The sequence below is a fragment of the Aspergillus sydowii genome (assembly GCF_001890705.1).
Source record: "Aspergillus sydowii CBS 593.65 unplaced genomic scaffold ASPSYscaffold_3, whole genome shotgun sequence".
Lineage (NCBI taxonomy): Eukaryota > Fungi > Ascomycota > Eurotiomycetes > Eurotiales > Aspergillaceae > Aspergillus > Aspergillus sydowii.
The window spans coordinates 2,679,057-2,706,219 of record NW_024467861.1 but is presented as its reverse complement, the minus strand read 5'-3'; the positions used below and the strand labels follow the sequence as shown (position 1 = coordinate 2,706,219).

Here is a 27,163-nt window from a genome sequence, read left to right as displayed (position 1 = left end):
GTGAGGACGCTGAAACTTAATTTGCAAAAAGCCAGTAGTGATGAGCGATCTCCAGGGGCCATCCAGTTCGAGTCTTGGCGGGCTGCGCGTCCCGGACCCCCCGATCTGACTGCATGGCCGGCTTCAATTACAACGAGACACCGATTGCACAACGCTGACGCCCATTCAGCCTAATGTGACCAGCCAGGCTTGTTATTGAGCTCGCTCTTCCTACTGCAAGTTCAAATGCATCTGTCAGATGCATGCAGGTCCGTCATCCATGGACTTTCTTTCCTGATCTCAGCAGCCCTCCGGCATCTTTCGCGTTACCCCAGGCTCCGTCGGCGCCTGCTTCAACTCTTCCTGGCCATCTTCGTCATTTGGAGTACGGCAGATGTCATTCTGGTGCACCGACACTTTAACGAAGAGCAAACCCATCTAGATTACAAACCCTTGCGTCGGCAGCGGATATTCATCGCTAGCGCTCTCTGGAATAACGAACGGTCACTACCAGGTCATTGGGGCGATGTAGTTGTCGACCTAGCCAATGTCTTCGGATCGGATAATTTGTTCGTTAGTGTATATGAGACTGGAACTAGTGATGGCACAAAGGACGCTCTGCATAAACTCGACAAGAAGCTGGAAGCGGCGAATATGGGACGAAGCATCACGTTCGCCGACCAATCTCCCGACGATAAAGCATTGTTAGATCTGAACCCGGCGGATCCGAGACGCGTTTCCTTTATTGCTGGATTGCGGAATAAGTCTCTTCGACCGTTATTTAAGCTTCGAGATGATGGGATATTTTTCGATCGAATTTTATTCCTGGGCGATGTCTTCTTTACCGTGGGTAGCGCGCGCCTTTTGGGGTCACTCCATTCCAGCTAACGCAGATACAAATCTAGAAAACAGACGTCATCTCCCTTTTGAATACGAACTACGGCACATACACAGCGGCTTGCTCTTTCGATATAACGAAACCTCCGACCAAGTCCGACGCACTTGCTCTACGGGACGTGGATGGATATGAACAAGTCATGCAAAAGTGGCCTTTCTTTCGTGCGGCCGAGTCAAGAGACCCCATGAAATACATGCTGCCAGTCCCGGTTAGAAGCTGTTGGGGTGGAGTGGGTAAGCAGGCTGAAATACTTGCAGAAAAATCTCGACAGAGGTGCTAACACCTGATGCTTTAGTATTCATGGGAACGGAGGCTATCTATTCCTCCCGGCCAATTCAATTTCGAGGAATACCTGGTGGTCTCGCAGATAAGAATGCTGTGGCTTCCGAAGGTTGCCTAATTCATGCGGACAACCCGTTTTCCAAGCGAAGGGGCGTTTACTTGAACCCTTTTGTGCGGGTAGGACATACTGCGGCAGAACACCCGGCGGGTCGTTCCACTGGACATTGGCTTTCTACTTGGCAGATATTCGAATCCATATGGGAGAATCGAGTTCATCGCTTTTTCAATCCTCCATTCCTGGAAGGGTGGTCCGTACGAAGCCGCCTTTCTGCTTGGCTGGCTGAAGATGAGAATAATAGTGAACGCGGCGATTACTGCCTCGCCGATCAAACGCAAGCTATGATATCGTGATGTGCGCAAGATGGTGGTGTTACCGGGTCTGAGAGCGGTTCGAAGTTTGGAAAATGGTCACTGATCTCCTATACCTCACTGCGTGGTCAATCATTGCATATTGCGGTGCAAACCAGCTAGCTCCGAATTCTCCTGCCGGAGTACACGTTCTGAGAAGGCTGAAGTGACAGCCCTAGTGCGCTGGGCAAACCCCATGTCGGAAGAATGGCCTGTGGATGTTCGGGTAGGTTAGAATATCCGCCTTGTCAAGTCGACATGTAGGTGATCTATTCAGGGAACGTGAGTAAAGAGTAATGGGTTAAGAGTGTTAGCCAACGGGATGGTTTTAACAGACAATCCCACTGCCATTGTATAAATTGGTGAAGCGTATTCTGTATGATACACTATGAATGGATCGAAATCGATGATTAACTTGATTAAACCCCTTGGTCAATTCGTATGTCCGGACCTATGTGATATAGGGGGCCTGAGGCACCAAGCTCCGATTCCGCACCCGCCCTCATACTTCGATGCTTGACCCCGCCAAAAAAATCCCAGAGTGACGCAAACTCGTTCAGATCTCGTCTCTGCTTCCAATATTTCCCAAACTCTCACAATGGCCTCTTCTCTGACAACGACCGACCTCCAGGGGTCCCTGCCCCTCATTGCCCGCGGCAAAGTCCGCGATCTGTACGAAGTAGACGACAAGACCCTCCTCTTCGTCGCAACCGATCGTATCTCCGCGTACGATGTGATCATGGAAAATGTACACCCCTCTAGACCATTTTCTTGCTTAACAGCGCCCTTTTTCCAAAGTTACACATACTAAAAGCATCCAGGGAATCCCCGAAAAAGGCATCCTCCTCACCCTCTGCACGCAAAAATGGTTCCAAGTCCTCCAGGAAGCCATCCCCACCCTCCGAACGCACTTCATCACCCTCGACCTCCCCGCGAAGATCCCCGCCTCATTGCGCCCGGTGCTTCAGAACCGCGCGATGCAAGTCCGCAAGCTGAGAATCCTACCCATCGAGGCTATTGTGCGCGGCTACATCACCGGGTCCGCATGGAACGAGTACAAGAAGTCCGGAACCGTGCATGGAATTCCAGTGAGGGAGGGCCTGAAGGAGAGCGAGGCGTTCCCTGATGGCCCGATTTACACCCCTAGCACGAAGGCCGAGCAGGGGGAGCATGATGAGAATATTCATCCTGATAAAGGTATCTTATTTAGCTATCTTTCTAGCTATCCTTACGTCCCTAAACCCCATCCGTTGGAATTGCAAATGGTTTGGTCGGATGGCTAATTGGTTTCTGTGCCATTGTACAGCTGTCGAGATCGTTGGTGAACCATATGCGTCCACCATTGCTGAGCTCGCCGTGAAGCTCTATAAGACCGCACACACCTATGCGCTTACGCGAGGTGTGATCATCGCGGACACGAAGTTCGAGTTTGGCGTTGACGAGGAGACGAATGAGGTCGTTCTAGCAGATGAGGTGCTTACGCCAGACTCGTCGCGCTTCTGGCCTAAGGATTCGTATGAGGTTGGACGGGGCCAGCAGAGCTTCGACAAGCAGTTTTTGAGAGATTGGTTGGTTAAGGAGGGGTTGAAGGGTAAGCCAGGGGTGCGGATGAGCGATGAGATTGCGCAGAAGACGAGCGAGAAGTATAGGGAAGCTTGGGAGCGGATCACTGGGGGGAATTAGATAGTAGGGCATAGCAGATTGCGCTGTGGATGTGCTGTAATATGTGTCGTTTATTGTTTAGAATTGAACATCAATTACAAGATATATATGTACTGTACAGTTTCCAAGATTTTGTTCTCGATTTAATCCCATTCATCACGTAGCCCTTTCAGGCCCTTCCCTTTGTGCTCTTGACTTCCCTGTTTCGCAGATTTGGCATTGCTGGTTTGCGGAACCCAGTTGGTTCGAACTCCTTCATCAACAGGTAAAGCAGCTGACCCGCAGATCCGGCGTTCTTCTTCAACCTCCGGCTCGCTCATCCCATTTGTGGCCCAGATCCTATGGATTCGTAAATCGTAAGGCCCCTCTACTCGGTCCGTCAATCCAATTCCAACACTCTTCACCCTCTGGCGGATTATAGAGGTCTGAGGTTCAACAACAAGTCCATGGTTTGTTCGGACAAATGAGTTGAACGGCAGCAGGATAGTTTCCCATCCGGTCGAGCCAGATGTCGTGACCGACGATACAGAGGGTATGATTGTAGAGGACGGGGGAATGTCGGAGAGTGAAGGCGGGATACCGCCGGGGTACTTTTCTTCAGCGATTTCAGACGACTCCGCTGCTTCAGGTGATGCTTGTGGAGAAAGGTAGTCATCGGATAAGGAAGACGAGTCGCGCACATGGTGATGGCGTGTGTATAATCGGTGCTGGTGGATGTCCGTTTCGACGATACTGTCGGTCTGGATGTTGACGGTGTACCGTCGACCGTCCGATTTGACCCGTAAAGCTAGGTAGGTATAAGGATCGAGATCCCAGTACAGTCGTCCAAAAAGCCAGAGGCCCCGGTCTTGGTTACGGAAGGCGGCATATCCTAATGAGAAGCTCGTTATTTTTTGGTCCGCTTTTGTTAAATACACGGGATGTGTACCTGTTCTCTCTACCCTCCAGTTGTTAGGGAGCTTCGTAGAAATACTTCCATGAAACCTTGCGTGGGCGGGCGTGTTTGTAGAGGAATCAGCGGGGGTATAGTCGAGGCTTGCAGTACTGAAACCTCCCACAGCACGGTCTGCCATAGTCTTGCAGCTCGCAACGGCCGCTTCATCTTCGAAGTCTAGAAGGGCATATGGCTTTGTTGGCGTGTGGAGGGCCTCAGTGTTCCAGGCTAGCTCAGCACATGGCAGTTAGTTTCTCCAGTTGACAGGCGATTTCGGAGGCGCAGGGGGCGCACCGATTCTTGACAATCGACCAATTTCCTCCGCGCTCCTTTTGAGAAACCCGGGGGGTTTGGCTGCTAAGCACCTTGCTGTTGGAAACATATCGAAACCCGGAATTGGGGTGTGATTTGGAAGCTATGAAGCAGTTCTTCCCTTCAGGAACTGAGAAGAGAGGATCTCGACCCTCGGGATGCCTGAGGCCGGATGACGTCGGCAGGCCTCACCGCTATCGGCAGTATGTTGCTTATCAGATCGGGCCCTAACACCAACTGGAACCACCTTGCGGAAGTGAGAATCTAACATTGGTACGGACTACTCCGTAGTTACTTCACCTTGTGTGTTTTCGCAGCTCGGGCGTTTTTGTCAAACCACAAACTCCATTTTTGGCCACAGCTTTCCACAGTAGGCTCCCTTGGAGCCATGGTTGTCGGCATTTACTACATGCAAAATATAGATGTTTAAGTCTACATGTGCTTCCTGGAGCGGCCATATTCTTGAATTCTTTCAAAAAAATAAAAAAAAAAAAAGACATGGAAACAGTTCAAGAGCGTGGAATGGGTCTTGGGCTGTCCACTGCCACATAATTTTGATTTACTCGGGTATATATGAAGCTGTATATTCTGCATGAGCACTGTACTATCGAACACACACCCATACCTGGCAACAGACTGAAGCCCAACGCACAGCCAGGTGATACGCAATAAACGTCTTGTTCTGTTGGTCACAACCATCAGATTACTATGCCCCTGAGTTGCTCTTGCCTTCCAAGATGCGGTTTAAAGCCTCTTTCCTTGTCTAGACCCAGGGGGGGGGGGGGTTATCTCTTTCTTCATGCTGTTATGTCGTTCGTTGATCTCCTAAGTGGCTCGTTGTCCATTTTAATATAGCTGTCATTCGCTTGCTTAATACAGTATTTCCGCCGCCATTATTATGTGCCCTGACGAAGATCCGATACCGCCCGAATATAGGCCTCGATATCCCGGATTATCCCAAGCTATGCCGCCGCCTCAAACTATGAGACCAATCCCTCGGAAGTCCACGGCATCTTACCACAGCCATCCACCTCGTCCCTACTATAATACAAACTATTCTAAAGCGCCTGTTGCAACCCCTCTGCGTTGGTTCTCCCACGACACCTCTTCTCACCAATAGATCCCATCGTCTGACCATCTCTCACAAGGCACTCAGCGTCCCAATACACTCGAGGGAGATGTGCTCCCCGACATAAGTACACAGTATGACTGCCATCTTACCCGTGTCGTAATCAGGAAGTGAGTCTTAGTTCAAGAAAATTGGCCGTCTAGTGTTATATTAAAATAAGCCAGTTTGCCACCGAATGTCGACGAAGAAACAATAAGAAACGTTTTTAAAGATATTGGCAGCATCACCGTGGATATTGTGCCCCAATTAAGGGGACTGTCTACTGCATTTTTTCGGTTTTTGGTAAGAACACATGTTTCTCTCTGCTTTGAACATGTCAGGTATATATTAACTAACATCACATTAGACCAGCGACCACGCCCAGCAAGCTCTTACAAAGAATCAGCAAGTTTTTCTCAAAGGGCGCATTCTCAAAGTCAAGCCTTACAGAGAGAGTCCAACAAGATGGGGGTCAAGCGCTACGACATGATAGCTATAATGGTTTTTATGGAACTTCTCTGAGAAACTTCTAGCATTAGGAGCAGTAGGCATAAGGGTTCTGGGCGTTTTAGCGCCCCTTTCTTTCGTGTTCTGTTTGGAATCCTAATCCTGTCCCCGAGGTTTCTATCAAGCATGCAAACGGTTTGGACTTTCCGTTGTATAGTTGAAGTTTGATTGGCCGGGGTGGATTCTACTTTCTTTAGTTCGCGGCTGGAAAAGACATCTACTTCTTGGATAGTCAACTCTTGCATAAAAGGGCTGGCTCGGTTGGTGTTCAAGGCTAATGGATTGTATGTATTTAATGGCGTAGCATGTCGTTAAGAAAAATAGAATAGAAATGCGAATCATACGTAAGCCTTGTAAACGACCCGCCCAGAATAAACGCCCGATTTATGTACAACTCAAACGGGGCCATCCAAACAGTGTATGAAAGCCAAAATGCAAGAAGGTAGCCGCACGGTATAGGAAGGATTAATAATAGAGAACAAAATGGATAGCCGCCGTACGAATAGCCTGATTGAAACATGCGCGTAGACATGAATAAGCAAAACATGAGCTCAAATATGCATGGTATCATGAAGGGTAATCGGGAAATCGCGCAGAACCCGAGAAAATGGATATGAAGAAAATAGCCAACTCAATGCAGCAAATATGCGAACCAACAAATGAAACAGGAAGGGAAGGGCAAAATTCAAAAAAGAATGGTATACGAGTTGGGGAGGAAAGGAAGGCGGAAAGCAATGTATTTAAGCCCTGACACGCCTGGCGTCGAAAAGCTTCAGGCTCACAGCGGTGTCATTCACACCAAGAATTGGAGCAGCATCCTCTAGAAGTTCCCAGGGCCGTACCGGATATGGTCCAATGACACGACCGCGGTGTTGTATTCGAAGGCGGTCCGCGACAGGGTTTGTGATTTCAGATAATCCCGGGAGAACTCCGGTCGAAGCAGCTACTTGTTGTGACTGATTTGGAGGTCCGGCCGAAACGCTCCCGGATGGGGTAGGAGTGGGAGTAGAGCCGCCAGCAGCAGGAGACGAAATAGAGGCAGGAAGTTGGGAGCTGTGTATTGCCGTGTCCGTCATGGGACCTAGAAGGTACAGGAATCGACGATCGTTCTGGAATTGGAGGAAAGGAGGGCATTTCTCCTTGAGGAAACGTCCGCACTGCAGGCGCGCTTCATCCGGGAATGAATCGATGAGAGATGCTGCGACATCTAAAGCGTGTGTCTGCAACAAGATTCCAGGACATGGTCGGAAATTTTTAGGTTGTATGGTGTGGGGGAAGTAATTAGCGGTTGGAAAGAGGCGGAGGATGTTATCTGGCAACCGTGCCAAAGAAATGCAGAAGATTGACACAAGCAAGCGTGTTTGCTCCTGTAGGCTACCAGCCTTAGGTCCAAGAGATGCAGGCGCATTAAACGCAGCCCGATGAAGTACTGTCATCCTGAGCAAGGCAGAGAACCAGAATGCTAGCGATCGCTCGAAGTTGAACCTGGCCATAACAACTGGTCCTGAGCTCGACACGCTCCTATTCTCAGCGAAGCTGCTCGTATTTGTCTGCATTATGATGAGCTTCTGGAGGAGAAGATCCAGTCTCTCCACAAGAAGAGGGGCCACTGATGGAACCCCAGACTCGGGAATGCTATAGGCTAGTTTCTCTATGATCGTAATGTATAGTTTTGCGTTTTCAATCGCGTCTGTACTGGCCGCGCCATCGGATAATGAGAGGTCGTCGGCAGGGTCGTCGAACATTGGAACAGAAAAGAAGCTGCTTTCTGCTCGTTCCCGAATCTAAAAGATGTCAGTAAGAACGGAACCCAGAGGAATAAGCGGTGCTACAACATACCTGTCGGGCTGCATCCTGATTCATTAAGTTGACTAGGCCCACCCAGTGGGATTTCCTTGATCGAGAATCCGCCACTGCAGCCTTGAACATCACATGGACGATATTGCTCTTCACCTCGTCACCAGGGTTCGCGTGGAACAAAAGTTGGAGCTTCAATTGGCAGAACGGAAGAGAAAAGTCGTTGTTCATGAGAATGACTTTCTCAGCTTGTGCGCTGGGATCTGTTTCTATGCGCAAGTCAGTTGTTGGTACATCCACGTTAACAGTCGGAGCGACAAACCATCTTGAGGATCGAAGCCTAGGAGAAGGTCAACGGCCTTCCCTACAACGGTTGTGAAAGACGAGTGGCCTGTTAACTCGCGCATACAATATTCCGCCACGCTACTCGAACTTTGAGTAAGTAAAGAGCGTAGTAATTTTGCCGTGCATGCCTGGAGGTCAGGCCGCCTTGCGCCCAAATTAACGTCTTCAAGGGAATCAAGTAGCGGGATTGCGTCGTTGATTATGCTCAAAGACTCATCGGAGTATTTGACAAGAAACTCTTGCTGAGCCAGACGAAAGCGATATGTCACCTATAAACAGACATTAGTGGCTAGGAGTTTCAGCAATAATAGCACTAAACATACCAGGTCTGCATTGGGTTCGCTTCGCGGAATGAGAAGTTCAAGGATATCCAAGCGCAAGCGAGACAGATTGGGAATTGCTGGCACCGTTTTCTCAGGAGCTGAAAGCTTATTGACCAAGAGTACGAAGCTGTGGATCGTGACGCACCCAACTCCGATGAGATGGGGGAGTATATGAGACATTGTGGGCCGAGATGAAGACTTTAAAAGCCCACAAACGTACCGTACTAGCATGATATCGAAATATTTGGGACTGAACGGTCGTAAATAAGCTAGATATCTGCAAGCATCCTTCGCTGACAATTTTGTGGTTCCACTACCAAATGTCAAGATCTTGGTGAGCGAATTAAAAACAGAACCCATGGTGGATTCGTCTATTCCGTTTCCACAAGACAATAGCTGGTCTAATTTGTCCTGGAATGAGGCATCGGAATCGCTGAAGGTCGTCGGGATATGATCTGAGAGTGGTGATGGTGCTGCTAGCGCCGCTTTACTCTCAATTCGAGCGAGGTCCTGGCGGAGAAGAGAAACAGTACTGGACTCTTCGGGAATCCGCAGTCCAAGCTCAATTAATGAGAAGGTGAAGTCCAGATTTAGTGTTCCAAATCTCTTGAGACGTGCATAAGCGCCGATAAGTCCTCTGAACAAATCTGATGTCGCTCCAATGATAGACAATGCATCGAAGTGATAGTTAATAGTATCAGATGCAGATGCAAGTACCGTATTGTCATCACACTCCGTGGCTTGTTTAAGCACATCAGCAAGGATAGAAAGGTCTCCGAAGTCTTCTAATATTTCTCGAATGCAATAGAACTCTTCCGAGGTCAAGGCAGAGACTTTGGAATCACCCGAGAGGGGACGGCCGGCAATTTTTCTGCATCAGTTAGCTCGAGTACAGTGTGTAGAACCGAAAATCCTTTACCTGGTGGTATTCCTAAGATGTTTAACGACTCCTTGTCTAATCCATATGCTGACCTCGGACTTGACAGCCCAGGTTAGGTTGAGCTGTGGCAGCTGGGTGAATATTGCATTGCTATCTTTGACATGAAAGACATTTGGCAAACGTTGGCTTATCGCGAATTTCATGTCTTGGATAGTGGAACTTTCTTCCGTCGCCGACATCCCAGTACGAGCTAAAAGTGTGAAACGGAGGTTACGGACATGTTCTGGCAAGCGCCCCATGGGAAGTTGAGTAAGGAGAAGGGTATCACCGGCCAAGCCCTATAATACAAATAAGCGCTGTTTTGACTTCTGGGTTACTGATGGAAACACAAACCTCATCATCGTCGCCACTGGCGTGCCTCGCGACACCTTTAGCCATGAGCCATTGTAGGTATCTGCTGATAGAGAAGGTCTGAGATCTGACCAACTCAGATATGACGTGGTAGACATTACCCATATCCAGCTGAGCCGTATCTTTTACGGTGCTCACAAACAAAATTATATAGGTGTCAATGTCAATACCGGACATTTTCCACTTCCGCAGGAGCCGGGCTGCGGTGTATACACGGCGAAGACCAGAACGAAATCGAGTCGCCGACCACTCGAGAAGCTTAGCAACTAGAGAAATCCTATCTTCAAGAGCACTAAGACATGCTGCCGATGTAGACGATATGTCATGCGACGACCGTACCGAATCAAATAGCTGAACAACGTGTTGTTGTGCGGATTGCTGTGTGGATTCTGGTCGAGATTTCGGTAACTGCACTCGAGCATTGCGTTCGGCAAGGGTGTCATATATCGTTTTGTCTGCGGCCTCCTTCATCTTCAAGCAAGAGAGAATAAGGTTTCGGTGCGTCTCCCATAGATTTGGAAGTATTACCGACGAAGTATGTTCAAGCACCAGTTTTCGTATGTAACTTGAAAGCCGGTCAGCAAGCGGTTGCAGCAATATCGGTTGCCGCAGCTCCGTTATCTGGTCCTTGTTAGCCATATCCTGTTGCTGATTATTACATGATTTCCGCCTACCTGACGTAGTTTTCCAAGGAGCACCTCCGCCAATCGCCGCCCGCGTTTTCTATACCGTAAGAGGCTATCCCAATATATACCTAGCATAAGAAGCCAAACAGGTATCATATTGAGTGGCGATGCCTCCAGAGAGGCTAAAAACCAAGTAAAATACTGATCGTGGTCAAGTAAGCGCTCAAAGAAGAGGCGAGCAGTCAGACTGGCTCTGTTTGATGTTAATGTCCCCCCGCCACAAAAAATGCCAGGATTCATATACGTACGCGTATGTCATTTTCGATTTCCAACCTGTCGATCCACAGGCTCCTACTACCCCCTCGAGAAATTGCTGTACACCACTCGTCCATTCACGAACCCACTTTGCTTCCAAGCCTATTGCTAAGGAGCCGCTTGTGCCTTTTCTCTTGAAGGCTCGAATCTCATTAGCGCCAACGCACTTCGCAAGCCATACGGCCCGGCTGACAGGAATCAACTTGCTTAGGCACTGGTCAAGAAGTGCCTTGCCCCGAATCCCATGGGGGATCGTTCGACTTAGTCTGCGTAAAGGAACAGATGGATTGGCAAGGTCACGGAGCCAGGCCTCTCGTTTATTATCTGTTAGGGTAACGCGAGGCGGCGGCTTGAAAGTTGATGGCGCATTAACTGTATTGTGATTCTGCCTTTTTTCCAGCGCGGCCATAAGAACTGACGAAAGCATCTGCAAGCCGGAGCGATGCTTTAGTTGCGCATAGAGTGACGGACGTGCGGTGTTAGACTCGTTCTGGGAAACCTGGGTGCGATCATAATGTCCTTGTTTCACCGTCTGGTCGTTCAAGGCATCTTCCGGATGATTCCCAGTCCATGGCGCAAAATCGGCAATTCCTAAGAAGGTTGGAACGTTGTGGGTTAGTTGACGTCTAGTGAGGCTTCGACAAGCTGGGGATACTCACTATCGCCTTTGAGTACAGGCGCAATAGATGGTATTTGAACGCGAAAAGGTGTCGTTTGCACTTCTTTGCTGGTTGCGGGTTCAGATGTCTTTGTCGCATTATTTCCGAACTGCTCAGGTGGCGCGCCCTTCCAAGGTAGAGGCGGGAATGGAGGAGGCGACGCTGGCCTTTTACCTTCAGGTGTCAAGCCAGCATCATCCTCAATAACCTCTCTAGCGTTGGTTGCTTCCGATACCATAGCCTGGAAAGACCATACCGGGCGACCACGCCAAGAGAGCGAGGAAGGCTTCGCGTTCGCTATTCCTGGAGTGGCCCTTGGTTCTCCGCCAGTCGCAGGCGCAGGACTTGCATCTTTTGCGGACGATCCCGCGGATACGTCCAACCTCAATCGCTTCGCCGGGGGCTCCCTCTCCTGCACATCATTGACACTCGATGTCAGATCGATAACTGCCGGCTGCCCGGTATGCGGCGGAAGGACGGGCGTGGATTGTTGCGTTTCAGACCGGAAATCAGATAGACTCGGAGCCTGAGAGGCGTCCACACGTCCTGAGCCATTATCGAGCTTGCGCAGGGGGTGGCCCCAGGATTGGACGCCGGCAGAAGAGTGAGGTATCATGTCAATTTCATGGTGTATTCAAGCGGCGGAAAATTGATCATTAGGGCAACTCGCTCGGAGGATAGGTTTGCGGTGGATGAGAATATATATACTGGGAGAGAGGAAAGTGAGACTGCTCGAGTATGTATCAGTCAGTATCAATAGGTCTTCATATTTCCCGCGCAAGCTGTGGATCGACAATAATCGGGGCCGGTTTGCTGAGGTTGACTTGGGAAGCGGTAAATAACAACCGCGGAACAGGGAGTGACTGACTGACGGCAAACTGCAGTTAAGGAGTCCCACAGTGGAAGCGACTTGGATGAAGCACGAAGGGATTTGTAGGGAGAAAAGAAGCAATCCAGGAGGATGACAGGAAAGGGCCGAAGACGGAGACCGAGATGTTATCGAGGATCTCCAGATAACGCAAGGCCGAGAGGAGAGACACTGATCCTGAGGAGGCGATCTGACCATCCGTCGGACTGGCAAGGTTGATAAGGTCGGGTAAAGTTAACGGTAATTTGACGTTTTCGGGCTCATTTCCGGGGGTGATGGCGAGAAATCGGTGTAATATTACATGTCATGATACGTAGACCCATGATTCAGGTCTCCCAAGTCCCAAAGAATTCTAGTATAGTTCCTGAACGAAACTTGGACAGATCATGAGGTGACAGCTGGAATCACTTGTCCGACTCCAATTTTGAGGTGGTTTACATAATAAAATTAAATGAACTCATTCTTGCAGCCTGCCATCCTACTGGATGCACTGACACCGTACGGTTGACAACTCGCAGGCCACAGCGATCAAACACGCTCAAAAGAAGGATTCGTACCTACACCTGCGCACCATGCATTAGCACGGAACATTATCTTCTGGGCAATTTGCTGTCCAACCATGACTTCCCTGTGTTTATTTCCGCAGGAGGACATCCAAATCCCTCGATCAGCAAGCTTGACACGGAATTGTCGGATTCCCAGCAATCCCTTAGGTTGGCTTGGCATCAGATGAGCAGCTTGGACGGAAAGCTGCCCGCTGGTCGCGAGCTTTCGCATTCCGCTTAGAATGTCCGTGGGATCAGACAATCGGAACCTCAGGGAGGTGGCCCGGGTGTTCCCCGGTGTATGGTGAATAGAGAGGTCATTTTCCAGGATTGTCTGTTTCCAAGCGAGGAGATGCGGCATGGCTCGCTCGGGAGAATTGGATAGATCGCGATGCCGCAGCGACAAAGAATCCCTCACGTGCTTTTGCTGAAAGTACCAATCAGCCGATATTTCTCGTCTTGTGTTCAAACAATACTCCATTAAGCCGCATCCGATTGTCCCCACTACTGATGTGCTCTCCGATTGTTGCCCGAAGTCTGAAGGGGCAACGGAGGTACCAAGCCAGTGTCATGCCACACCCACGTACGATTCTTGAAGGGCGACTTCGACCTCAATTTTGAATCAACTACACTGCACGGCAGATTTTGGATTATTATTTAGCCGGACACAATAATAGTATGCCTGTGGACAAACATTGTCTTCCAAATGCAAGTCAGGAAGGGGCGCCGTACCTCAACAGGTTAGCTGCTTGATACAGGGTCCTGCTCAGCCGAGAACGGGGCGCGGCCAGAAGCATAAGACGGTGTGTAAATGGGGGTTTTGCGTGCGACCGGAGATCCCGAAAGGCACAGATGGTCACAGATCAGACAGACAAACCAGTTCTGATTACATTCTGCTGTGCTACCTCACAATCACACACTGGAAACGAGTCATCAGCTGGGTACGGATATCGTCGAACCACACTGAGACGCAGAACAACTCATGATTTGACTTCTGGTGTTCCTTGTTTGTCGAGGCACAGCGCGGAAAGCAGAGGAAGGCATATGCCACGCCATCTGCTTTAACTTTAACCGCCGCGAACATTCTTAAGTTGTAGGCAAACCTTATTGGAAGTACACATCCTCGACGAGCGGGAGGAAGTTCCGCTAATACTCGGGAAGATATGATATATCTTTGACTTTTGGAATCTGGATTGACCCAAAATGTATGTTGAAAATGATCACCGTTGGCATTGCTGCCAAGTTGGAGGCTCTACCGAGGAGTAACTTAGAAGATGAATGTACGGTATTCAATAAAAACACACTCGGATGTTGACACATCCTGTCCCACGGCAAAATAGTCCAAATGAACTACTATGTATTATGAGTTGGAATTGAAGCCTTCCGGGTTGGTGGCCGAGGCTGGTTGATAAGTGATAACCATAAATTCGCAGGGGCGCAGACTGACCCCATGCCGGGCCGGGGCCAAGCACGCTTGCCGCTTTAGGCTTGGCGGCCAGCAATCGTGAGTCGCTGATGCCAGCCAGCATCTCGCGGCCTGGAGAATCACCCTCGAGCGACACGGTACCTGCTTCGGAAATTTACTATCAAAGAGATGGCGTCCAAAAGAGATATGCGAAGGTTCGATCTCGGTACGTTAACCACCCAACCTTTTGAATTGTCTCGTTCTCTTGCGAATTCGTGATCGCTGACTGGATCTTGAATAGCGATTCCCTATGTCGAACCGCCCAAAGACAAGAACGATGCGGATATGACCGGTACATACATTACATAGAGATGCTAGACTATAGCAATACGGCGAGTGGAGCTGACGGACTGGCTTAGGCACCATGTCGAGCACAATGCCTATGGCAGCGGTGGGTTACTCGACATCGGATGTACATTTAGCATCACTAACAGTCCTCATAGATGTTCACAAGAAATAAGTGAGCTTGTGGTTTCTTATCCTCCGGATTGATCGCCAAGAGCGTACGTTGTTTATCTGACAATTTCTTCTGTCTAGGATGATCGGATGGTGTGTATTGTCCCCAAATCATCTCCAATATAATTGCTAATTAGAAATAGGGTCGCCTTTGTCTTCTCGCTCCAAAGCTGGCTCGGTGAGACTGCTGAGCAAAAGAAAAATGCTACTACACCGGCATACTTGTCCGTTTTGATGTCTGGTACGTCGCGATACTGATATATGCCTCAAGTGCGATCATCGACTAACTTGCGACGTCTGTATAGTGTTGGCATTGGGTGTTGTATGTCACCAAAGCCCATCAATAATATTTGCTAAATGACGCGGTAACATCTAACATATATATTACAGACCTACCTTCCCATATTCCTCCCGCCCACACCTGCACCAGGTGGCACAGTCCCGGCGCCTGCACCCACACCCTCTCCGTGATATACCCTATTGGCCTTCGAGTGTCGGGATAGGTTAAGATGGCGTCCATATACTTGTATTTTAATATTTTTTTATGGAGCCCTGCATTGTCAACGCTGGAGCGTGAAGCTGCTACACCCAGCATATCACACTTGCATACCTCCTCGGCCGGCAGATTCTTTACTTTAAAGCGCACACATTGCTGGACTGTAATATTAATTCGAATACATTGATATCCCCTCGAATCAGTTTACAAAATCGTATGGCGAACTTGGAAGACAAACGGTTATCCCAATCTCAATGAGACTGGATTGTTGTCAAGGAGGTTCGCCACTGCTTTAGTGGCTTGCCATTATACTAGAACTGGCCATGAGCCCTGCACAATTTCTCTCACACAGCGGTGGCAGAAATCAGTGGACTGCATTTCCTGAGCCGCTAAATGCGATACGCTCCTTTGTAGCACAAGGCTACACAGGCCTGCAGGCTCTCGAGTGAACAAAGACAGTTGATTGAAGTCGGTGCGTGAGGTGGCCATTGCTGAGTCACGGATACACCGCCTTCCCCCACGGGACCGCTAAGTATCAGCGGCGCCCCTCAAAAGGATCTTTACTTCTCCTTCACGAACTCTTCATCTCCATCCTCAACGCTTCGCCCTACGAACCTCTCCACTCGCGATCGCTATTACAGAGAAATCATTCTCCCCTTTAACTTAATTTACAAGAAACCGCTTTTAAGGGCCGTTTACGACGAAAGGCCGAGTTTATGTCCATCGAAAACCTTAAGACCTTCGGTAAGGCCTTGCCACTCCCCTTCCTCAGTGTCCGTCCATAGCAGCGCAGCGATGCGCTCGTTTCGAAGATAACTACTTGCAATCATGGATGTACTATCATTCAAACTATTGAGTGTGAGCAGTTAGCTTCAGCGGAAATCACTCGCTGCTTACTCTGCGTTCTTGCGATCTGCGTGGGCCCTTTTGGCGGGGTAATTCTGGCTGTGATCCTACGCTGACACGTGCTCTTACAGACCCCTTCGCCGAAGCTGACGAAGACACCGGCGAGACTAAGCAGTCTCAAAACTATATCCATATACGGATTCAACGTACGTTCTACCCCGAGATCTATTCCCATCGCCACAAATATCCCAGGTCGTCTCTCACCGCCTCCACTCCGACTCCGTACTAACAATGACTTCCAGAGCGCAATGGTCGTAAGACCTTGACTACCGTTCAGGGTCTCCCTAAGAAGTTTGATCAGAAGAAGATCTTGAAGGTGATTAAGAAAAAGTTCGGTATGTTTTTGTCCCTCTAAACGCTGCCATATTTTGGTGTCTTGGCTAAACAATACGTTCAGCTTGCAATGGCACCATCGTCAATGACACTGAGATGGGAGAGGTGATCCAGCTCCAAGGAGATCAGCGTAAGGATGTTCAGGAGTTCTTGACCGACAAGAAGGAGGGCCTTGAGCTTGATGCCAAGACCATCAAGGTCCACGGTTTCTAAGTCAGAAGCCACTCCCCGTTCCGGTCCCTTCTTCCCGGTCCACGTTACACTCGGGATTGCGACCGCGGCAAGTCGCCTATTCTTTCCCGACTATTCGTTGCGTTAGTCTCAACTGCGAAGATTATAGTTGGTTAGATTATTTCTATACCCGGTGTGCTGGACTTGGGCCACTTGTCGAACCGATGCACTAGTCAACTTGTCCCTGAGAATCGTGAACGGGCGATTTGGGAGGGGTTATCAGTATCGAAGTACCTACCAATATAGAAGGGCTCTTGAGGGGGATTTCGTGTCTTCATTATTATACTTAGTATTCTACCAGGTAGCTAGTCCAAGCAAGTCCTGTCTTCATTATACGGAGTTTCGAGTCGTTATCAGTTTCGTAGTAGATGTAGTGGTATTCTTGAAGGAGCGATTTATCAGTACGATCCAAACAAATCTACTCCGTAGGCCGCCCTTTGCTCCTTGCATCTTTTCATTCTCTATACTGCCTCCTTATAAATATCGCGCTTACCAATGCCAATGACTGCATCAAAGTGCTAATTACCAATCATATTTATCGATTGGCCATTTACAACGACGGTTATATTGTGCCGGGACAATGGCTGGTAAAACAAACCGACGCAGACGGTCAAATATATATGCAATGTGTTTGTATGGCATGTTACGTCTTTATACTGTGTTAGCCCGAAGGAAAGAGATGCGATATACCGGACTCTCTCTTGCATTTAGTCAAAAGGAGAGAAATAAACATGAAACGCAGAACATCAGGATCATGACACCGAATAAAGCGGACAGGGAGGTACAAAAAAGAAAAAAAAAACCATCAAAATCGGGGGACGGGGATGGACATCCCCAGCAGCCGAAACGCCGGATTAGTTATTTATATTATAAGTCGGGAGGATAGAAATGAGATAGAGTTCGAGGCATGTACGCCTTACAGAATCGTACACTTCTTGTTCCTTTGTTTTGCTGCAGGCCGCGGGTTGAGGACAGCACTACGAGAACGATTGTCAGCTTCAACAAAACAAAATGGGGCAGAAATCATGGCGGAACATACCGAATTGCCTCATCGAATACGCTCTTAAGATTGCGCTGTGTCAGCGCAGAGCATTCTAAGTACTTATGAGCTCGAATTTCTTTCGCGACGGCCAGAGCCTGTTCGTAAGTGACCGGCTCCTGCTTCCTGATGCGGAGGCCTTCGAGCTGGGCGGGATCGTCCCGCAAATCGAGCTTCGTACCGACCAAGATAATAGGGACGTTGGGAGCATGGTGTTCGATTTCCGGAAACCACTATATGGAAATTAGATTCTGCTGCCTAAACACGTATTCCACAGCTCGGGAAATAGGTACCTTGGACTTAACGTTGTCGAAAGACGGAGGGCTGACAACAGAGAAACAAATGAGGAATACATCGGTTTGCGGGTAGGACAATGGGCGAAGTCGGTCATAATCTTCCTGTCCAGCAGTATCCCAGAGTCCTAAGCTAATTGGTCTGCCGTCCACCATCACACTTGCCGTATAGTTATCAAAACTGTGGTAATTGGTCAATAAGACATTCGACTCGCTAGAAAGAGGGTAAAAAGCGTGGTAACGGACACGGTGGGTATGTATTCGCCGGGGAAGGCATTGGTCGTATAAGAAATGAGCAAACATGTCTAGCAAGATGGTTATTATCGGATCACTCCCCAAGACGCAGCGAGAAAAGTGATGCGGGCAGAAAATACTAACCTTGCCTACCGCACCATCACCGGTCACGACACACTGTTGCAGGATTAGCCATTGGCTCTGGCTTGCCGGGAAGGAGGATTGGCGGAGAGCTCCTGACCTTGAGGGACTGAGTAGCAGGACCTGTAGCCATTGTCGCTTAAAAAATCCAAAGCTATATACACGATTCTGACGATAACCAAACGGGCTCAGGGTATCAATCGATCCAGCGACGCAAATGGTATAAATACGAGGGATGTTGTGGGATGGATAGGCGGAGCGACAGATGGAACGGGGGTATCTGCACGGAGGGACAGCGCCGATCGATCAGTCACGAAAGGTTGAGCAGCAAAGCCGGCGGCGGAAGAGATCAAAGGGGGACAAATATAGAGGGAGAAATGAAGAAAATTGCAAAGAAACAAGAACACAAAAAGGATGGAAAAAACGGCACGGTGGTTGCTGGGGGAAGAAACAGAGAGGAGAGAAAGGAAGAGGAGGGGATGGAGTTAGTCGGAGTTCTGGTGTCTGGTGGATTGCAAGTGGAAAGGGAAAGGGAGGGAGTGATGGAACTAACAGACAGCCAGACACCCGGGAGCTCACTCTCTAGTGCCCGCCGACAGCTTTGAATGATGAATGGGAGTCTCAATCTGATCAGTAGATTTAGCTTGACACCAGAGGACCAACCAAGCCGTCTTTTTCGCATCTTGCAAGCACTCGGCGCCTGGACAGCGACTAAGGCAGAACCGGCGCCAATGACAATTGGTTCCTGGAGATAGCATGGTAGAAAATCCAAACACTGCTGTTGCCAGTCTACGCGAGGCTGTTGTCTCTCCTGAACCACACATGGGGGCTGTTTGGAACCGCGGTTCACCAGCCTTGGTACTTTGGTAGGCATACTTCAAGCAACATCATCGGGTTCGCTCATTGCCCAGCCAATGCCCATCGTCAGAATCCAACCCGATTGTTGCGGAGCATTTCTTCGCGTCTGCTACTGCAATGGTCAGACAGCCACACGACCCGTCGAGAGGGCTGAGAACCGGCGGAGTTTCGATGCACGAATCAGTCCCGCAGCTCCGTCTCTTATTGTTGGTTGCCCTCGCCACTGCTTCGGACGATCTGGCCAGCACTCTCCATGTCAACTCTGAACTCATGGTTGAAACTGATCTGTCAGTGCCCAATGTGTTGAAAACATGCGGGGTTACCTGATCCACCTGGCAAAGCTTTGATCATTTCAGTTTCGTGGTAAAGCTTCAACTCTTGATTTGATGGCAAACTGCTCAAATGCCAAATGGTATCTCAACTAGAATAAACTATGTACAAAACAACGGCCTGTCCACCCACTCTGCAAATCGGCGTGCGTATTAAACAAACTTTTATATAGACATACCGAACCTAAATAGCCGGTGGGGCTGGAAAACTATCCGGGAACCCGTCGAAGACCCAGTTGAGGGAGTCAAATACTTCTGAAAACCCTGCCTCGTTGAAAAACGCTCCTTCTTGGTCGAAGTTTGGCGGATACATGAGCCCTGGGTCTTCCAGGGACCCGTCCGATTGCCGAGGCACTGCGGCGGTTGAAACGTTCGGATTGGCCGTCATGGCTTGCGTATCTTCGGCGCTTTTCAACGGCCGGAAGCGGTGTCGCCAGCGCCAAACTGTGTCATATACATGGCTCATACTCATGCGACATCTGACCTTAATGAGTAACGTATCATCCCCTGAGTCCTCGGGCGCCCCGGCATTCCACATCTGCGCCAAAATATCTGCCAGTCGGACAGGCCTATCATGGTCCATCACACTGATCCTCCTTAAAGCTGAAATCGCGCCGTTGAATAATAACTTCCCGTGCTCAAAGTCGATGTGTCGTCGGAAATCGCTTTTCAGCAGCTTCATTAGGGCAAACGCCGCTGATATGATCATTTGGAGGATATAGTTCGTTGCATGGCCAATGAGTTCGCCCGGTGAAGTCTCGAGATCTAGTACTCTGCCTAGGAATGATGTCGTGGCGATAAAAAGCTTAGTTAAGTCGTCGCTCCGTGCGTTGGAGCCTAAGAACACAAAATACCGCAAATGTAGTTCCGCAGCTCGTAAATGGATCATGTTGATCGCTGCCAGAAAAATTAAATTAGCTGTAACTCAACGCAAAAAAAAAAAAAAAAGTCTAGATGACGCTGTACCGGAGATATTTCGGCCGTATTCAAGTTCCATTTCCCGGAGCTCGTTTTCCAGAAGTTGCGAAATTAGAAGCTTTTCGGAACTGATGAACTCTGCAGGGTCAGGTCTGCTGCTGTATAGAGATTTTGTTACCCTATCGCAGAATTTTTCGATGCGTAGGCGTGTTTTCAAGTCTTCTGGGGGGTGATAGTCGGCATCTCGAAGTGACGCTGGTTCAAGTGCCCAATCGTAAATTGTACTCGGAGGCTGGCCATACCCAGTAGCAACACTATTAGGGAAATGATAAGTTTTCCAATACGCCACATATTCTGGAGAGTCACTCACTTTTGGGCAACAATATTACATATTACCCACGTCTGTAGCCGATCCTTTACAGCTTCACCTTGACCCTCCATCCGGAAGGTCGTAAACTCTTCAGCCTGCACAGGGCGGTGCAACCCCAACTGCATGGAAATTTGCATCATCAGCCCGCATAGCATAAAAGTTGCGTCCGTCCTCTGGCTCGTGGTTGGAAGTGGCCAAGTACAGAGAAGACATAGGCCTTTAACAACACGATAATCCTGCGGGACGCTTGTTATTGTCGACCACAACAATCTGCTGAATGGCCCCGAAAGTGCGCTAAGTAGGCCCGGCTCTGACGGAGCTCGCCGGCTAGCGACACAAATAATTGACCACGCTTGGAACGGACAACGACGGAGATACTCTTCAGGTTGCTTTTGGGGATTCAGAAGCGGAAGAAAAGGGTGGTAGTACTTGAAGAACCTGGGTGTTATCAGAATCTTAGATACTTGTGTTGGGAATACTAGACCGCGCAACCTACTGGTCAAATAGCCTTGCTACCCTCTGTCGGGATAGAGAAACATCCTCTAGCCTCCAAATACTGTCATCTTGAGATAAGATGGACCCATCGCTGTGCATAGTTAACGGAGTGGCTAAAGTCTGCGGTTCTAGCTTCGCAGACATAGTCCGTCCCCGACTTATGTTCGCAGGATCAGGTCCATAATACATGTCTTCAGAGCACTGTGACACTTTGTCACTAACTCGAGGCTCGACTGTATGAGCATGGCTGCCATCGCTAGAGAGGCGTTGGCGGAGATCTGCAATCTCGCGCTCCATTTCAGCATTTCGCCTGATAACGTTAGTAACGGGTCAGTGAATATCGCGTAAGGTATAACATAATCTCACTTTCTTTTCGAGATGCGCCTGAAAGAAGGCTCCACTTTGCATTCTATGTGAAGCCGCCGACAACGGGAGCAGGCGTCCGCGGGTGTCTGCACGATATCACATCGTAACTAATGTTGTTGAAACACGACAAACGTCAGCCGGACGTTGACAAGGCTAGGCAGGCTAAGGGCATTGTGAACTTGTGGGTAGTCCAAGGCGCATCGTTCCTAGTCCGTTGGACATCGGTCCCACGCACGCTGGATGGGTCTGGCATACCTTTTGTTGCTTGCACTCGTTACATGCTTTTCGACACCCGCCCCGCCGCTTCCCCGTAATGGGCGGGGTCTTCTCCATGTCTCCGGGCTCCGAGGATCTGCTTGAGAAGTCGAAGCCTGTCAGTGGGTGTGAAAGTCTCGGGTTGTTCCGAAGGTCGGGAGAGGTGCCCTGGGGTGATATCAGGCTTGCATGCGGAGGGAATCCATTCTGTGCCAAAATACCCCGGTACTCGAGGTCCATCGGTATAAATCAGAAGTCGATAAGCGCCGGAATGGGACCGCGGGGCGTATGAACACATGCGATATGGAGAATGCAACAACCAAAGGACTTTGATGAAGGTGCCGGAAATCGGAAGAAACGTTGGGGTTCAGAATCGGCAGTTCCGCATCGCTGACTCATCTGCGCCAATCCCGACTAAGTTAACTAACTTACTTAACGACGGAATTATATCAAAGCAGCATGTTGCCTCCTGGAGTCGTTTCATATAAGGTACGTGAAAATGTGAATGCCTTTATTATAATGAACCGGTATTATAGCAATCGAAATTTTTATCTTCCTATAAATGGAGAAGGGAGACCGTTTCCGTCTGCGCATGCATATCTCCCGTCGTAGCAGAATTGGCTTTCTTCGCCAGGAACTCTTTGAATGGGTGGTCAATGCACCACAAATGAGCGCCCCTCGATGGTATATTTCATACATGTTGACAGTGGCGACACTGATAGGCATCACAATTGGAAGTACAGTCTCAGTGAATGTGACTGCATACTGTCTCTACATAGTCACGTGAGATGATCGGACCAAGCCGCATTGAAGCCTAAAAACGCCTCCCGCTATTCCTGATGTGGTAAGCTGGTGACGCTGCAGTGCTGAGGTCCAGTGTTAGGCTTCCGTCATTGTTCAACCAGGTCTGTTTTTAGCCTCGTGCCCCCTCGTCTCTGCTGTTCCTGAAACTCAAATACTTCTCTTGTTTATCACCTCCTTACGCCAACAACACACATGGCAGATGCTGCTCTCCAAGATGGCCCTGCGCCAAACACTCCATCGTCCGGGGACCCAGGAGTGCCACCTTTAAGCGCTGGATCTGCTGCCCCTTCCGCTCCAGGCCTGGAGGTCCGCGCGGGCCCCCCTGTTGTTTCGGAGGAGTTGAAAGCTCGCTTGGACAAAGTGATCTATTCAGAGGTAAATCGAACCATGCGCACTGTGTGTGAGGGGATTCCGCTAACCTACAGTTCCATAGATCGGCGTGACGACTCTTTTGACTCGATTGAAGCAAAGCGTTGCCTCTGCCAGAGTACGTTCGTGACAACTCAGGGCCGCGGTTTCATATGCATGGACATATACGCTAACGGATCCTTGTTTTCTCAAAGGACTTCGCCTCATTCCTGAAAAAGAGATCGATTTTGGAAGAAGAGCATGCTCAAGGCTTGAGGAAGGTGTCCCGTTCTTTGTATGATGCCGCACATAAATCAGAGAACCGCCAGGGCACCTACAGTTACGGCTGCGTCGAGCTCAATGGCTTCCATGACCGCATGGCAGACCACGGGCTTCAGTTTGCAGCGTCTTTACACCAGATGTCTGACAATCTTACCGAACTTGCAGCGAACATCGAGCGAGGGCGCAAGCAATGGAAACATGAAGGGCTGAGTGCAGAAAAGAAAGTTATAGATGCTGAGACCTTGGCGGAGAAGGCTAAGGCCAAATACGACACCCTGGCAGAGCAGTATGACCGAGTCAAGACCGGGGAGAAAGCAGGTGCGAAGTTTGGGTTTAAGGGTACCAAATCCGTTGCTCAACAGGAAGAAGACCTACTGCGCAAGGTCCAAGGCGCGGATTCTGATTACGCGGCCAAGATTCAAGCCGCCCAAGTAGCTCGAAAAGAGCTGGTTTCGACCCATCGACCTCAGGCTGTACATAATATCCAGCAATTGATCTCAGAATGTGATTCGGGGCTTGCTCTACAAATGCAAAAGTTCGGTATGCATAACACTTGACACCATAAGTGCTTTCCTTACACTGACCACTTGCTCAGGGACGTTCAATGAGAAATTGCTATTGGGGCAAGGCTTATCTATTAATCCCTTGAAAGAAGGAGGGGACAGTGCTGGACCAAAGAGTCTTCGTGAAGTAATACAGCAAATCGACAACCAGAAAGACTACCATGACTACGTTCTAAGTCACGAATTCAACCCTGGCGCTGTGACCTCAGAGCAAGCTCAGTACCATCGTCACCCGGTGAGTCGTTTGAAGCTGTCTCCTACCCTGCTCTTATCTAATTTCCGTCCAGACACTTGGAGGATCGACTGCGCCCCAGGTCTCTACCCCCCAGTCTAGTACACAAAACAAGCGGCAGTCTATGGCGCTAGCATTGCCTGCGTCTCAACCCGCTGCGTCTATAGAACCGCCTCAAATACCAGTCCAGATACCATCGTCAGGTCCCTTAGAGAGCAATCAATCCCCACAATATCCTCAAAACCCAGATGCGTTCTCGGCTCCTCCATTCCAACCTCCGTACCCAACCTCGTCAGGGCCCCCTCCCGAGCAGCAAGCCATGAACCAAGCGCCATCGCTAGCCCAGAAAGGACCATATTCGTCTTCCGGCAACGGCTATTCTTCTAATGTGAACCTTCCTCCGCTGAAGCCAGTCTTTGGCGTCTCATTGGATGAGCTATATGCTCGTGATGGAACCGCTGTTCCTATGATCGTGTATCAGTGTTTCCAGGCGATAGAGTTGTTCGGACTTGATGTTGAGGGGATCTACCGACTCTCAGGCAGTGCGAATCACATTAGCCAGATGAAAGCCCTTTTTGATAACGGTACGTGCTCCGTCAGTTAAGCTGGAATACCTCTAATACCACCTCCATAGACTCATCTCAAGTCGACTATACCAACCCCGAAAGTTTCCATCATGATGTGAACAGTGTTGCGGGCCTATTGAAACAATTTTTCAGAGATCTTCCAGACCCGCTCTTCACCTCAGCAGCATATTCAAGTTTTATTGAGGCGGCCCGTAAGCTCCCGCAGGTCTTGCATTTGAATCTATATATCATACTAACCACAATCTAGGCGTTGACGATGATATCCAACGGAGGGATTCACTCCACGCAATAATTAACGGCCTTCCAGATGCGCACTACGCAACTTTAAGAGCCCTGATTCTGGTAAGATTCTGTTTCAGTCTCCCTTGCATAACGATCACCCTTGCTAACATAGTCCAGCACCTGAACAAAATCCAAGAACACTACACTCAAAACCGCATGAATGCAGGCAACATCGCTATTTGCTTTGGGTATGTCCCAGATCCAAGTTTCTGAGCTCGTCATTCTGGTACACCACTAACAAACAGTCTAGACCAACTCTGATGGGTGCCAGTTCGGGCGGCAACATTGCAGATGCCGGCTGGCAGGTACGCGTGATCGAAACTATCCTCATGAACACCTTCCAGATATTCGACGACGATTAGAGGCCAATTACTTACGCGGCCAGTCCAAAAGAATACCTTTCAAGGTATTCTTGCTCAGACATATTTTGTTCTTGTTCATACTTCGTGATTGGCACCATCCGTTCAGTACGCCCTTTTTTGTTATATCTTGTTGTATTTGACTTATGCTTTACGTATCCACTGTATATAATACTGTTTGCGAGGGAAGATATCTTTTGATACATTATTACCCAATGTTAATATGACCCGTGCGGTCACTCGCCCTTATATCCTACACCATTTCCAATTCTATAAGTGAAGCCTGAAGAACGTGGTAAATAAGTACAAATTTTGAAAGGCAATGGAGCAGGAGTATAGTACAAATAGGAAGCGCCATGACCAAGACGCCCGTAATTACTATCAGAGTAAATCGGCCAGAAAGGCCAGCACGGGCGCAAGTTTAGATAAAAGTTTTACACGACAATAGCAGACCGGAATCTTATTCAACGGTCCGTGATATTGTCCGATATGCCTTCTCCGCAGGGATGTGCCAGAAGGTTGAAGCCGGAACATTGATGGGTGGATGGTGGAGGAAAGAGAAAAGTTGCCTCATTATATGGCAAAATTATTTCTTCACACCCATCGTTTCTCTCATCGCGTCGAGGCGTTCTGCAAACGTGAGTCCTTGAGCAAAGAACGGACTACTTAGGTCGTCGATGGTCGTGGGTGTGGCGTGACCCCAGACACGCCAGGGTTCCTCTTCACCAATCCAACGGAGTTTCTGGAGAACGATGTACTCGGTGCAGTCCCGCTGCTTAACATCTGCAGGAACACCGTTTCCTGAAAATTGTCGCTGCGTCTTGCCAGTTGACTGACGACTTGTGATACGGAGGACAACCTGGCGCACGCCAGAATCGGTCAACTCGGGAATTTGAGTAGCGCGGTCTGAGACGACACGGATTCCCGTGAAGAAGGTGGAAGGGGACCGAATGTATTTGTCCAGGGACCAAGTCACTACCTCGCCCTTGGGGCGGGCTGCGACGCGGCCGACAAGGTCGTTTGCGAGGCCAGTGCAACAGATCTTGCGTAGTGTCGTAGTATCTCCACTATAAACCAAAAACCAAATGTTAGAAAATGGTACAGCGAGACTGCACGCCCGAAGCTAACTTACTCGGCAAATGCAGAGTACATCCGTTGGTGGAATTCGCGCGCTATTTGTCGCCGCTCTTTCAACCGTAGAGGGAGTCCCTTGCCACCTGTTTTACTATATACGAAGAGCCTACAGCCAGTTAGCTTACCGTTTACACACAATATCAAAGCGAATAAAATGTGCAGCACTCACCCCAAGAAATTCTGGAACCATGATTTCACCCACAGCCATTCGAAGTGTAGTCGTTCCCTTGGTTGTTGAAAGATGGACGGCATATCCCTCCACAATGGCCGAATATACGTCCCCGGTAACAGTCCAATATCTTGTGGCAGCTCGAATCGTGACATATTTTGGCCCCTAGACTTCATACTAGGCTGCGAGGGCTGTTTTACTGACAGCGTTTGGGGCATCCCTCGCTGCAGCGCACTGCATTGGGCGGAGAGCGAGAATTGTCGACATTGTGACAAAGCGAGTGTTGAAGATGGTGAAAAGACAGCTGCGCGGGCTCGAGTAGCTGAAAAAAGCGGTGCACCCGCGATCGAGGTCGCCAT

At 49.3% G+C, this 27,163-nt stretch overlaps 12 protein-coding genes across 12 annotated transcripts; 5 read left to right on the top strand and 7 right to left on the bottom strand.

Moving 5' to 3' along the window:
• The first annotated feature begins 35 nt into the window (after positions 1-35).
• ASPSYDRAFT_824362 (glycosyltransferase family 69 protein) lies at positions 36-2,061 on the top strand. Its single transcript, XM_040851151.1, has 3 exons — positions 36-825; positions 885-1,110; positions 1,173-2,061. Exons 1-3 carry the CDS (start codon positions 226-228, stop codon positions 1,568-1,570), a joined length of 1,224 nt encoding a protein of 407 aa, XP_040705141.1. The 5' UTR covers positions 36-225; the 3' UTR covers positions 1,571-2,061.
• A 104-nt stretch (positions 2,062-2,165) lies between these two features.
• Positions 2,166-3,250, top strand: ASPSYDRAFT_147430 (phosphoribosylaminoimidazolesuccinocarboxamide synthase; the record flags this gene model as incomplete). Its single annotated transcript, XM_040841715.1, has 3 exons — positions 2,166-2,315; positions 2,389-2,764; positions 2,874-3,250. 3 exons carry the CDS (start codon positions 2,166-2,168, stop codon positions 3,248-3,250), a joined length of 903 nt encoding a protein of 300 aa, XP_040705140.1.
• A 122-nt stretch (positions 3,251-3,372) lies between these two features.
• ASPSYDRAFT_87877 (CIA30 family protein) lies at positions 3,373-4,545 on the bottom strand (the record flags this gene model as incomplete). Its single annotated transcript, XM_040851918.1, has 3 exons — positions 3,373-4,100; positions 4,158-4,391; positions 4,458-4,545. The coding sequence occupies 3 exons, from the start codon at positions 4,543-4,545 to the stop codon at positions 3,373-3,375; spliced, it is 1,050 nt and encodes a 349-aa protein (XP_040705139.1).
• A 187-nt stretch (positions 4,546-4,732) lies between these two features.
• On the bottom strand, positions 4,733-5,242 carry ASPSYDRAFT_822037 (uncharacterized protein). Its single transcript, XM_040851141.1, has one exon. It carries the CDS (start codon positions 5,172-5,174, stop codon positions 4,908-4,910), a length of 267 nt encoding a protein of 88 aa, XP_040705138.1. The 5' UTR covers positions 5,175-5,242; the 3' UTR covers positions 4,733-4,907.
• Position 5,243: 1 nt separating this feature from the next.
• ASPSYDRAFT_822038 (RNA recognition motif domain-containing protein) lies at positions 5,244-6,228 on the top strand. The gene is made up of 4 exons (XM_040851142.1): positions 5,244-5,560; positions 5,624-5,714; positions 5,769-5,886; positions 5,951-6,228. Exons 1-4 carry the CDS (start codon positions 5,374-5,376, stop codon positions 6,071-6,073), a joined length of 519 nt encoding a protein of 172 aa, XP_040705137.1. The 5' UTR covers positions 5,244-5,373; the 3' UTR covers positions 6,074-6,228.
• A 602-nt stretch (positions 6,229-6,830) lies between these two features.
• On the bottom strand, positions 6,831-12,062 carry ASPSYDRAFT_56663 (mediator of RNA polymerase II transcription subunit 12; the record flags this gene model as incomplete). Its single annotated transcript, XM_040849250.1, has 9 exons — positions 6,831-7,874; positions 7,930-8,156; positions 8,210-8,501; positions 8,556-9,426; positions 9,475-9,773; positions 9,829-10,467; positions 10,521-10,725; positions 10,781-11,378; positions 11,447-12,062. 9 exons carry the CDS (start codon positions 12,060-12,062, stop codon positions 6,831-6,833), a joined length of 4,791 nt encoding a protein of 1,596 aa, XP_040705136.1.
• A 413-nt stretch (positions 12,063-12,475) lies between these two features.
• On the bottom strand, positions 12,476-13,902 carry ASPSYDRAFT_824081 (uncharacterized protein). Its single transcript, XM_040851150.1, has 4 exons — positions 13,592-13,902; positions 13,418-13,490; positions 12,945-13,286; positions 12,476-12,871 (listed from the first exon to the last, which is right to left on the bottom strand). Exons 1-4 carry the CDS (start codon positions 13,654-13,656, stop codon positions 12,749-12,751), a joined length of 603 nt encoding a protein of 200 aa, XP_040705135.1. The 5' UTR covers positions 13,657-13,902; the 3' UTR covers positions 12,476-12,748.
• Positions 13,903-15,849: 1,947 nt separating this feature from the next.
• Positions 15,850-17,009, top strand: ASPSYDRAFT_43270 (translation initiation factor eIF1). Its single transcript, XM_040846615.1, has 4 exons — positions 15,850-16,020; positions 16,254-16,328; positions 16,425-16,517; positions 16,580-17,009. Exons 1-4 carry the CDS (start codon positions 15,993-15,995, stop codon positions 16,726-16,728), a joined length of 345 nt encoding a protein of 114 aa, XP_040705134.1. The 5' UTR covers positions 15,850-15,992; the 3' UTR covers positions 16,729-17,009.
• Positions 17,010-17,647: 638 nt separating this feature from the next.
• Positions 17,648-18,694, bottom strand: racA (putative Rho GTPase Rac). Its single transcript, XM_040851143.1, has 6 exons — positions 18,554-18,694; positions 18,457-18,489; positions 18,325-18,383; positions 18,079-18,259; positions 17,786-18,018; positions 17,648-17,723 (listed from the first exon to the last, which is right to left on the bottom strand). Exons 1-6 carry the CDS (start codon positions 18,584-18,586, stop codon positions 17,663-17,665), a joined length of 600 nt encoding a protein of 199 aa, XP_040705133.1. The 5' UTR covers positions 18,587-18,694; the 3' UTR covers positions 17,648-17,662.
• A 1,130-nt stretch (positions 18,695-19,824) lies between these two features.
• ASPSYDRAFT_147413 (transcription factor domain-containing protein) lies at positions 19,825-22,284 on the bottom strand (the record flags this gene model as incomplete). The annotated part of the gene is made up of 6 exons (XM_040841713.1): positions 19,825-20,537; positions 20,607-20,872; positions 20,929-21,366; positions 21,425-21,733; positions 21,790-21,875; positions 22,045-22,284. The coding sequence occupies 6 exons, from the start codon at positions 22,282-22,284 to the stop codon at positions 19,825-19,827; spliced, it is 2,052 nt and encodes a 683-aa protein (XP_040705132.1).
• A 756-nt stretch (positions 22,285-23,040) lies between these two features.
• Positions 23,041-25,504, top strand: rgd1 (putative Rho GTPase activator (Rgd1); the record flags this gene model as incomplete). Its single annotated transcript, XM_040841677.1, has 9 exons — positions 23,041-23,223; positions 23,282-23,335; positions 23,412-24,018; positions 24,074-24,276; positions 24,329-24,857; positions 24,908-25,051; positions 25,108-25,202; positions 25,260-25,330; positions 25,393-25,504. The coding sequence occupies 9 exons, from the start codon at positions 23,041-23,043 to the stop codon at positions 25,502-25,504; spliced, it is 1,998 nt and encodes a 665-aa protein (XP_040705131.1).
• A 583-nt stretch (positions 25,505-26,087) lies between these two features.
• Positions 26,088-27,163, bottom strand: ASPSYDRAFT_87871 (uncharacterized protein; the record flags this gene model as incomplete). Its single annotated transcript, XM_040851917.1, has 3 exons — positions 26,088-26,568; positions 26,634-26,741; positions 26,805-27,163. 3 exons carry the CDS (start codon positions 27,161-27,163, stop codon positions 26,088-26,090), a joined length of 948 nt encoding a protein of 315 aa, XP_040705130.1.

Coding starts and splice junctions, on each gene's coding strand:
- ASPSYDRAFT_824081 (XM_040851150.1), bottom strand. CDS start 13,656: ATGCTTCTGGCCGCGCCCCGTTCTCGGCTGAGCAGGACCCTGTATCAA. Junction 13,287..13,417: donor TGTGGCATGACACTGGCTTG/GTACCTCCGTTG, acceptor TGGTACTTTCAG/CAAAAGCACGTGAGGGATTC. Junction 12,872..12,944: donor CCTCCTGCGGAAATAAACAC/AGGGAAGTCATG, acceptor GCGCAGGTGTAG/GTACGAATCCTTCTTTTGAG.
- ASPSYDRAFT_822038 (XM_040851142.1), top strand. CDS start 5,374: ATGTGCCCTGACGAAGATCCGATACCGCCCGAATATAGGCCTCGATAT. Junction 5,561..5,623: donor GCCTGTTGCAACCCCTCTGC/GTTGGTTCTCCC, acceptor ATCTCTCACAAG/GCACTCAGCGTCCCAATACA. Junction 5,887..5,950: donor CTGCATTTTTTCGGTTTTTG/GTAAGAACACAT, acceptor ACATCACATTAG/ACCAGCGACCACGCCCAGCA.
- ASPSYDRAFT_43270 (XM_040846615.1), top strand. CDS start 15,993: ATGTCCATCGAAAACCTTAAGACCTTCG. Junction 16,021..16,253: donor CGAAAACCTTAAGACCTTCG/GTAAGGCCTTGC, acceptor GTGCTCTTACAG/ACCCCTTCGCCGAAGCTGAC. Junction 16,518..16,579: donor GGTGATTAAGAAAAAGTTCG/GTATGTTTTTGT, acceptor CAATACGTTCAG/CTTGCAATGGCACCATCGTC.
- ASPSYDRAFT_822037 (XM_040851141.1), bottom strand. CDS start 5,174: ATGGTTGTGACCAACAGAACAAGACGTTTATTGCGTATCACCTGGCTG.
- ASPSYDRAFT_824362 (XM_040851151.1), top strand. CDS start 226: ATGCATCTGTCAGATGCATGCAGGTCCGTCATCCATGGACTTTCTTTC. Junction 826..884: donor TGGGCGATGTCTTCTTTACC/GTGGGTAGCGCG, acceptor ATACAAATCTAG/AAAACAGACGTCATCTCCCT. Junction 1,111..1,172: donor AAGCTGTTGGGGTGGAGTGG/GTAAGCAGGCTG, acceptor CTGATGCTTTAG/TATTCATGGGAACGGAGGCT.
- racA (XM_040851143.1), bottom strand. CDS start 18,586: ATGGCTACAGGTCCTGCTACTCAGTCCCTCAAG. Junction 18,490..18,553: donor CTGCTACTCAGTCCCTCAAG/GTCAGGAGCTCT, acceptor ATCCTGCAACAG/TGTGTCGTGACCGGTGATGG. Junction 18,019..18,078: donor TCGACAACGTTAAGTCCAAG/GTACCTATTTCC, acceptor ATTTCCATATAG/TGGTTTCCGGAAATCGAACA.